Genomic DNA, 9,878 nt, shown 5'->3' on the forward strand with positions numbered 1-9,878 from the left:
TGGGACTCTCACTGATGCTAGTGGTTAACTCAACTTATCGGTATTAGAAACATCACAAACGATATCCATCTCAGGGACACTTTCCCACATTCTTTTTGTTCATTTTGCTGTGAACAGTGAATTAAAAGGAGCCGACACTGTGTTGTTTGTCTTGTTACGGTACCTGTGCCCAACAAAAGCACCTGTGACCTTCTGACCTTGTAACCAAAATGGCGGATGGAGCGGTAACTACATAACTGCTCGTCTGACATTTGCCTTTTACAGAGAATGCAGGAAAACTGCATCAGATTGGACTAAATCTGGCCCAGCAGACTTAGGACATCACCAGGATACACTGGTGTGTTTCACAACAGCAGAACTACAGCAGAAAAACACATGGAGGAGAAAAAAAAGGTTGGTGAAACTCTTCTTCTCAAGTCCACAGTCAGCAAGAACAAACATGGCTATACTACTACTAGTACTAGCATGACTGCACCAAGTAGAAAAATGGACCGTGAACCAATAGAAGCCTGGAAGAATGATGATCACTTCAATATTGTCCAACTTTTGCAACAAATCAAATTTGAAAGCTTATAAAAACCCTTCCCCAGATTTCATTGACTGTGTTTATTGCCAACATCCAACACATTATTACAATGTATTAGTAAGACTAATCAAAAGTATTCGGAGCATGAATTTCAAAGTAGTTTTGACGATTCTGATGACTTCGTTGACGATTTGTACAGGAGCTGAGAAAAGCCGCCGGGCGAGGTGAGGAGGACAGAGTTAAATAACTCCTGGCCGAGGGAGTCAATGTCAATGCTGCTGAGGACAGCGTAAGTTATTACTTAACATTACATAACAAATTCATGAAAGGATTTTAAAACACTTAATAAAAGGTTCCATTTCAAGTCTGCATCTTTACAGATGAAATTGATCTTTACATCAGAACATGACATGTACATCTTTTTGTGCTACTGATTGTCTTACTTAAAGTTCATATTTATATTGTGAAGACTTGTTTATATCTAAGTGCATCTTCAACAATTTTCTTCATGTTATCCATGTTCTTATACTATACTGGAAGTTCCTGGAAGGTTGTGAAGGCACATTTAGTACATGTCTGAACCCTTGTCTTACAAGGAGCCCCTCTACTCTTGTCTCTGTACAGGCATGGACTGCTCTCCACGAAGCATCCGAGCACGGCCACACAGGAACTGTACAGGCTTTACTCACAGCTGGAGCAACAATCGACGCACGAGACTACTTGGTAACTTTGCTGTTTACATGAGATTCTGCCTCAGTTTGTATAATGTATAACCCACAAGATATGGTCCTCTCTTACAATTAACATTACAAAGCAAGACCAAGTCACACTGCCTATCACAATGCAAGGTAAGTGATTTTCTTTAGACATTTAGTTCTTTTACATCTAGAATAACCTGTAGTGTTCACGATACCCCATGTACAATGTATACTGTACCGACGCTGCAAGACCCGACGCTGCAAGAAGCGGCACGTCTAATCCATAGTGGAAAGTGGTACTTGCACAAGGAAGCCACCGACTGTGATCAAGCCCAGCTCGAGGCGCTTTCGAAAATCAAACATGAGCTGACGACAACGAGAGACCACGACCTCATCATGAGGAATACAAAATCGTAGTACCAAAAGAACTACAACAGCAGGTGATCAACATCGCACACGAGGATCACCAGGGCATTGTCAAGACGAAAGCCCTTCTCAGAGAGAAAGTCTGATTTCCAGGCATCGACACGAAAACAGAAGAAACGCTGAAAAGATGTCTCGCATGCCAAGCAGCAACGAAGACACCAGCAGCAGACCCACTGAAACCAACTACTATGCCAGACCAACCGTGGACAGAACTGTGTGCAGACTTCTGGGGTCCCCTTCCCAGCGGTGACTACCTCATAGTCATCATAGATGAACACACCAGGTATCCTGTAGTGGAACAACTAAGGTCAACATCTGCACAGTCAGTTATCCCGGTACTGGACAAATATCTGTCTATGTTCGGAATACCGAAGGTCCTAAAGACGGACAACGGTCCACCGTGGACGAGCACAGAAATGAAGTCGTTCGCAAGATACATGGGATTGCACCATCGGAAAATCACACCGTACTGGCCATGCGCCAACGGAACCGCAGAGCGATTCATGCGCGTCTTGGGGAAGACCGTGAGAACAGCGGTAATCGAGCAAAAGTCGTGGAAGCAAGAGGTGCACAAAATGCTGAGAAACTACCGTGCAACACCCCACTCGACAACAGGTTACCCGCCAGCAACACTGCTGTTTCAGAGAGACATGAAAACCAGGTTACCAGAGCTGACACTGGAACAACCAGAAGTCAACAAGGAAGCAAAACAGAATGATAAGAAAGCAAAGATGGAGATGAAGAAGTACACTGACAGAAAGAGAAGAGCGAAGGAAAACAGCATTGACATAGGAGACACCGTCCTAGTGTCACAGAGAAAACAGAACAAGCTCACACCTCCATATGACCCCAAACCACACCGAGTGATTGGAAAGAAAAACACCATGATCACTGCGGAAACGGCAGGAGGATAACAAGAAATGCTTCATTCTTCAAGAAGATCGACATAGAAGAGGAAGAAGCAGACGACAGCGAAGAAGAATACCTGGACGAAATGTTGAACAACGACAACGGAGACAACAATCAAGAAGGCAATGTTTTTAGCTGCTTACAGAGACGGACGTTTGTCCGACTCCCTGACCCGGGAACTGATCACAGACGACATGAGGGCAGCAGAAGGGGAGGATCTGTACGTACACGTCACGCTGCTGGGAGAGGACGGGGGATGTCAGGACGACAGCCTTTCGGACGAAGGTAAAGTTCATTTTCTGTAACATATCACTTCAATTTCCAAACAACACCGGTACCTTCCAAGAATAAAACGCCAATGCCAATCATACCTATCTAAATTCTAACCATCTACATATTCTTACCACAGATGAGCCAGAAGACCCTTCTGAACGAAGTCAAGTGGAGAGTTCTACATCCAGGTTTCCAGATGTCTTCATCAAACAGGAGCCTCTGTCTCCAGTTAAGGTGGAACCAACACAAGACCTTCCGTCATGCAGCTACGCAACAGAAACAGAGGACACCAAACCAACTTTAGAAGTGAAGCCCCAACAGCCACTTGGTCTTAAAACTGAACTTATAAACAGACGACCTCCGTTCGACTATCAGAAAGTGCGCCTTCGTGTAAAGGCAGAACCTCACTTCCATGTCAAAAGGGAAGGACAACAGCAACCCAGTCACGAGACACTACGTCAGCACAGGGTGACAAGAATGGGCCCCAGCGTCAAAACTGAAGAAGAGGATGAGCAGGAGAAAACAGAAGAGCATCACTTCATCAAAACAGACCCACGTCCCAGAGTTAAGGCAGAACAACACACTCACCATCAAATGAAAATAGAACATCAGAGACCGCGTCATATCACAGACACAGAACATCACACGGGCACAGAACATCACATGGGCACAGAACATCACATGGGCACAGAACATCACATGGACACAGGACATCACATGGACACAGAACATCAAATGGGCACAGAACAATACATGGTCACAGAACATCACATGGACACAGGACAACACATGGGCACAGAAGAAAACATGGACACAGACCAACACTTGGCCATACCACGTGAGGATTGAAAAGTGTTTTGCTATCATTTTCTTTAATGAAGGCACGGTCAGAAAGAAAGTCCAATTCTAGTTCATCCATAAAATCACTTCACACACACACAAACACACGTGTAGATATACGAAAATATTTACTTTATTTCTGTACAAAATACACAGATATAATCAAGAAAATACATACATTTCAATTCAATAAATCTTTGACTAAAATATAGTTATGTACAGTTTATATACAACACAAGTGATATATATTTACAGTCTCTTAAGAAATGTATTAAGCTTTGACAGATTCACAATCTAAAGTATCTTTGCCATAATCACGAATAACGCCATGTTTTACATTACCATTACACCCATTGCATGAAACTATTACTTGACTAAAATGTAGTTATGTACAGTTATACAACATAAGTGTTTAACAATATATATTTACAGTCTCTTAAGGAATGCAGTTGGCATTGAAGTATCTAAATTTGCCATAATCACGAATAACGCCATGTTTTACATTAACATCACATCCATTGCATGAAATTATTACTTAAGAACCCAGGTGGAAAAAGGTAAATATGTACAACTTGATAACCACAGACGGAAATGTCGGAAAACAACTCAACTAACTTAACTGTTAATGGTGATGATGAACATCTTAAACTTTTATACAGTTTATAGTTATACACTAAAAGATACTAACAAAAATACATGCTGTTACAGTAAGCTCTATGCACAATGTTTCAGGTCTAACAGAGCGGCACTTTTAGTACTTTGCTAACTTTGAAGTTACAAAAATACTAAGTTTTCAACTAACATTACACAAACGTTGTAATTACAAGATGCTTGTCACCAATGGACATGGATCTAACATTAACTTAGCCAAGAATAGAGAGTAGTAGGACCTAAAATATGGAAATACACTGAATTTAATTTGCACATCTGTATCTGCATAGCCGATATAACCGCCTTTCGGCGTAACACGCATGGAGCTAATATTCCCTTGTTGGATGGGAAGCAAAGGTTGGAGCGGGAACAACCTAAACATGAAAATACACGGCAGTTGAAATATCTACAATGTCGAATACCTTAAGAGGGTTTGACTGGTTGGTGTGAAAGTGCTTTTTATTCCTCTTGAGTGGACATTCATGACAGGAGGGGGGATCTACTAGCCTGGTTACCAAACTTATTAAATATTTGCGGAGAGGATGTAGGACTCGGGAGCTATAATAGGTTTGGTAACCAGGCTAGGAATCTACATCTTAAAGCCAGTCCTATAAACATCTGTTTTACAAGACTGACCAAATAAAACAGATGTTTCATCATGGGGATGGGCTTTTCGGGGGTACTCTTTAAAAATGAGGAGAAAGCCACCTTAGGGCGATGCTAGCTGTGTATTTTATGACCTGGTACCTTCATGACTAATCAAGACTGTCAGTTGTCCGACCTTCACCTTTATCAAACGTAACCAACTCCTCAACCTCCCCCACTGCTGTTCCTCCCTCCGTGCACCCTCCCCACCTGCCTGCACAGCCTCGCCCACATCAGCCAGGCTGCCGTCGTACAGGAGGATATCAGAGAAACACCCGTCACTGTAAGCCTTGCCCTTCATGGTTCTCACAAAATCTCGGACCCCTTCAGCACTGAACCTGTTATACTCCAGCCTGACTTTCTCCACAGCTGTGCTAACCTTCAGCCATGCAGCTATGGCGGGGAGGGACTCGTCACGGATGGAATTGTACTGAATATCTACCTGTGTCAGAATGGGAAGGTTGATAAAGGCGTTCATTAGCTCTCCAACATCAGCCAATTTGTTAAAGTGAAGGACCACCTTCTTCAGCTTCTGACATGAACCAAGACCTTCAGCAAGACCAGGCACTGCCACATCACTAATGTTATTGTGACCGAGATCTATCTCCTCCAAGTTCGGGAGGGGAGTTAAGAAGTCTCCCCTGTCAGACAACTTGTTCCCACTAAGGTTCACCTTCTTCAGATTCTGGCATGACCCAAGACCTTCAGTAAGACCAGGCACTGCCACATCACTAATGGCATTCCAACTGAGATCTATCTTCTCCAAGTTGGGGAGGGGAGGTAAGAAGTCTCCCCTGCCAGACAACTTGTTATGACTAAGGTTCACCTTCTTCAGATTCTGACATGAACCAAGACCTTCAGTAAGACCAGGCATTGCCACATCACTAATGGCATTCCAACTGAGACCTATCTCCTCCAAGTTGGGAAGGGGAGGTAAGAAGTCTCCCCTGTTATGCAACTTGTTATAACTAAGGTTCACCTTCTTCAGGTTCTGACATGAACCAAGACCTTCAGCAAGACCGGGCACTGTCTCATCACTAATGGCATTGTTACTGAGATCTATCTCCTTCAAGTTGGGAAGGGGAGGTAAGAAGTCTCCCCTGTCAGACAACTTGTTATAACTAAGGTTCACCTTCTTCAGGTTCTGACATGAACCAAGACTTTCAGCAAGACCAGGCACTGCCTCGTCACTAATGGCATGGTGACTGAGATCTATCTCCTCCAAGTTGGGGAGGGAAGGCAAGAAGTCTCCCCTGTCAGATAACTTGTTATAGCTAACTTTCATCTTTTTTAGTTTCTGACATGAAGCAAGAGCTGACCAGACATTTGGCCGAGTTTTACATTTTAGGGTGAAAGTTGAACACATTCCTGATAGGCGGCTTACATAGCCGTATTCATTGACTTGAACATGTTTCAGGTTGTGCATGCAGCTCAAGACAACCATGGCCTGTTTTGTGTCCTCGCTGTTGACTTCCTTGAACCAAATCACTATGTCCGTGACGTTTGGAGTGAATAACAGTGATTTCGACAAGTTACCGAGAGTACCCGCTGTGAATGTTTCTGACCTCACCGTAATTTTCATCAAGGGTTGACCAAACTGAAAGTATTTCTGAATTGTCTCAACGTTGATTTCACGGTCATTTTTTGCAAAGCAAATTTCTGCCATGAAATCATGGTTGCCAAGAGCCGCACTTGACAGGCACTCAAAAAGAGGCAGGTAGCTGAGATATCTGATTTGATTTGTATGGTTGGTAGAAGAAGAAAGATTTCGCCCAAATGGATAATAATTTAGCGCCTCTTTGATACTCATGTTTTCTGGAAGCCTTATTGTCTGAATAAGTGTTTTGTTCCTGATGAGTTGTGTCAAGCAGTGGAGGCCATGAAGGGAAATTTTAGGGAGAGCAGACAGGTCTAGAGTTTTATCCGGAAAGAGGGCCTGTGTCAAAGATGACAAAGCATCTAGCTGCCCTGATTCTGCAACTGTAGTTATGACAGACAGTAGGTGGTTGAAATCGTTAGATCCTCCCTGCCGTTCAATGAGTAATTGTACAAACTGCTGCAGATGTGTTTGGGATTTTGTCCTGCTCAGGAGGTGAGCAAGGCTGCAACAGGTGATGGGCAGGTGGTCTGACTTCTCAGCACAAACTCTCAGGGGTTCTGTACAGTCAGTTTGTTTTCTGACTGTGTGTGCTACCCAGAATGCAATTAGAGACTGTCGTATGCTGTCATGTACAAACTGGAAGGCATCTTTTGCGTCATTAGACTCAACCTCCTTTAACCAACCAATGCTTGTCTCTCGAATGTCAGATTGGAAGGCAATCTGTGATTGACCAGAATCAGCTGGTTGCAACAAACCAAAAGATGACTGTCGAATATCATGCCATTTCAATTGGCTTTTGTACACAAGCATGGACTGGTTATCTGAATGGCTTTCAAAAGCAGCCTTCCCCAAAGTAACAAAATGATTGGCATAAATTGACGTGAGCTTTTCATGGCTCTGGTCATGTTGGGAAGAGAATTGCTTAGCAGACATCTCAGTAACAAATTCTACAAAAGCTGCCAATGTAGCAGGAAAGCTTTTACGTTTTCTCCAGTATTCACACAAGTAAGAGTGGAAAAACCTGTCCCTGATGAGGTGCTTAACCAGTAAGTTACTTGGCCAGCTCTTCTGGATAGACCTTGCCGTGTCTTCATCAGTCTTAAAGAAGTCTTGGAGACAGTCATTCCAGGCCAAGGCGTCGTCACCAGTTGGATACGTTGGCAGATTGACGGTACTGATTTGTGATGCTGAAATAAACCAAACACTACGTTTTAAGCGACATAGATAATTTCTAAAGTTTGTAAAATGCTCTAATTTTACGTATGGATTTGATTGCACCAGATTTTTGCTCCTCTGTGAAGTAAAAAGAATAATTTAGAATTCAAACTGATTGAATACATGTAAAACGGTAGGTACAATTGCCTTGATTATGGAAAAATCTTACAATATTTACTTTTCACTTCAATCAATGTTTATTTGGTGCAAATCTAGTACAAATATTTAAGTCGCAAGTCATCAAACACTTACCATATGTTGTACCTGGACGAGGCTTGGCTTCACGTGCTGCACGGCAAGAGTCACCGTCTGTGGAAAGACTATTTATTTAGTTGATCATTTAATGAAAAACCGGATCACAGCTACAGGTACAAATCTGGGAAGATTGCAAGCAATTTATCTCAACTGTTTTGTTAATGCAAGGTATGTTAATGCAAGGAAAAAGCTTTACATGACTTCTCAGTAACCAACAACGAAATAGCAGAAAAATATTTTATCCTGCTATCTTACCATCATCTGTGTCTCCATCCGAACTTGACCCGTCACCTTTATCGCCTTGACCTTTCCCCTCTGACCCCCAAGACCCATCATCAACATCCTTCTGGAACAGTTCACCGGTCTCCACCGCATCTGGGAACAAAACAAGATTGTAATTTTCGAGAAGAGATGTCAGAGAACAAGCTGGTACCAGCTTCACAAGATCAGGTTAGTTTTCAGAAGTACTAGTACATTGTAGAGATGTAGCCTGCATATCAGCATCTTGCACTTTTCTTTCTCTTCCCTTTTTTTTTAATTTCTCTCCATTGCTATGGATGGAATTGTATGCAATATTATATATCTTATTTCTTCCAGCACAACGTCACTTTAATTGACAAATGCTTTATTTTCCTATACCGGTAATAATTGCCTACGTTTGAAGTTTTCATCACTTACAACACAAGTGTTTATAATGATATTTTTGCAATGTTTTCATTTCTAGCCACATCCATGCGATCAAGGGTAGTCAATAATCTCCGTTCAGACCTTACCTTAGACCTTAGATCCTCCCGCAACCTTGTTGCATAGGTCGACTTCTTGTCTGACTTTTTGTCTCCAAAGGTTTCGGTCTTGCGCCACTACTGCCATATCCATAAGTGAGTTAAGTCCAAGTTTTACCCCATCATTTTGTAGTGTTTTCCGCAAAGTGACTCTAGGCCGCCCTCTCGGGCGTGTGCCTTCTTGCTTCCATGTTAGGGCTGTTTTTGTGGTTCTGAGATCAGGGAGTCTCCACACATGTCCAGCAAAGCTCAATCTCCTTTTCATTACAGTCGCACTGAGAGATGGAACCTTGGCTCTTTGCATGAGCTCCTCATTTGATACGTGGTCACGCCAGGAGATGCCTAGTATAGTTCTGAGGCATCTACGCTGGAACGTGTCTAACATTTGCACTGTCTCTTTGGTGCTTCTCCAGGACTCACATGCATATATAGCAGTTGGTACCACAATGGACTGGAAAAGCTTCATCTTTAACGGAATGCTGATTTGCTTGGAGCGCCACATTTTTCTTAGACGCTGCCACATTCCGGTAGCTTTTCCTAACCGACTTTTAATATCCTCTTCTGTACCCCCACCCATATTAATAATACTACCTAGATATGTAAACTGTCCACATAATCAATTTGTTTGTTGTCAAGCAGAAGTGGTGAAGGGTTTACGATAGATGTCATTGCTTTTGTTTTGTCCCCGCTCACTCTGAGCCCAATTTTCTCCCCTGTGGTAGCAAGTCTATCTGTAAAGTTTTGGAGACCGACACAACTGTTAGCCAGTGCAGCTATGTCATCTGCAAAATCGAGGTCATTCAGTGTCCCTTCCCCAAAAGTTATTCCATCCCCGGTTTGTTTGACCTTCCTCAAAAGGAAATCAATGGCAATGACAAACAAGAGGGGAGAAAGAATACAACCCTGCTTAACCCCTGTAGCAATTTCAAACAAAGCTGTGACCCCTGTCTTTGTTTTGATACAACACTTGGAATTTTGGTACAAAGATTTGAATATGTTTATGTACTTCTCAGGTATGCCATATGTTCTTAAGATTTTCCATAGTGTGCCCTCTGTGC

The 9,878-nt window shown here is 42.7% G+C and overlaps 2 protein-coding genes across 2 annotated transcripts in view; one reads left to right on the forward strand and one right to left on the reverse strand.

Moving 5' to 3' along the window:
- The first annotated feature begins 1,952 nt into the window (after window positions 1-1,952).
- LOC109473250 (uncharacterized protein K02A2.6-like) lies at window positions 1,953-2,985 on the forward strand. Its single transcript, XM_019773126.1, has 2 exons — window positions 1,953-2,844; window positions 2,969-2,985. Exon 1 carries the CDS (start codon window positions 2,007-2,009, stop codon window positions 2,562-2,564), a length of 558 nt encoding a protein of 185 aa, XP_019628685.1. The 5' UTR covers window positions 1,953-2,006; the 3' UTR covers window positions 2,565-2,844; window positions 2,969-2,985.
- A 2,071-nt stretch (window positions 2,986-5,056) lies between these two features.
- The window catches only part of LOC109473243, a 6,207-nt gene continuing 1,385 nt past the window's right edge, over window positions 5,057-9,878 (reverse strand). The window contains exons 3-6 of the mRNA XM_019773119.1: window positions 8,294-8,413; window positions 8,036-8,092; window positions 7,449-7,755; window positions 5,057-6,659 (exon numbers count right to left, since the gene is read on the reverse strand). Of these exons, the coding sequence (XP_019628678.1) occupies window positions 5,057-6,659; window positions 7,449-7,755; window positions 8,036-8,092; window positions 8,294-8,413 (2,087 nt within the window). The remainder of the gene's footprint in view (window positions 6,660-7,448; window positions 7,756-8,035; window positions 8,093-8,293; window positions 8,414-9,878) is intronic.

This window comes from Branchiostoma belcheri, unplaced genomic scaffold (genome assembly GCF_001625305.1).
Source record: "Branchiostoma belcheri isolate BF01 breed outbred unplaced genomic scaffold, Haploidv18h27 scaffold297, whole genome shotgun sequence".
NCBI lineage: Eukaryota > Metazoa > Chordata > Leptocardii > Amphioxiformes > Branchiostomatidae > Branchiostoma > Branchiostoma belcheri.

Coding starts and splice junctions, on each gene's coding strand:
- LOC109473250 (XM_019773126.1), top strand. CDS start 2,007: ATGTTCGGAATACCGAAGGTCCTAAAGACGGACAACGGTCCACCGTGG.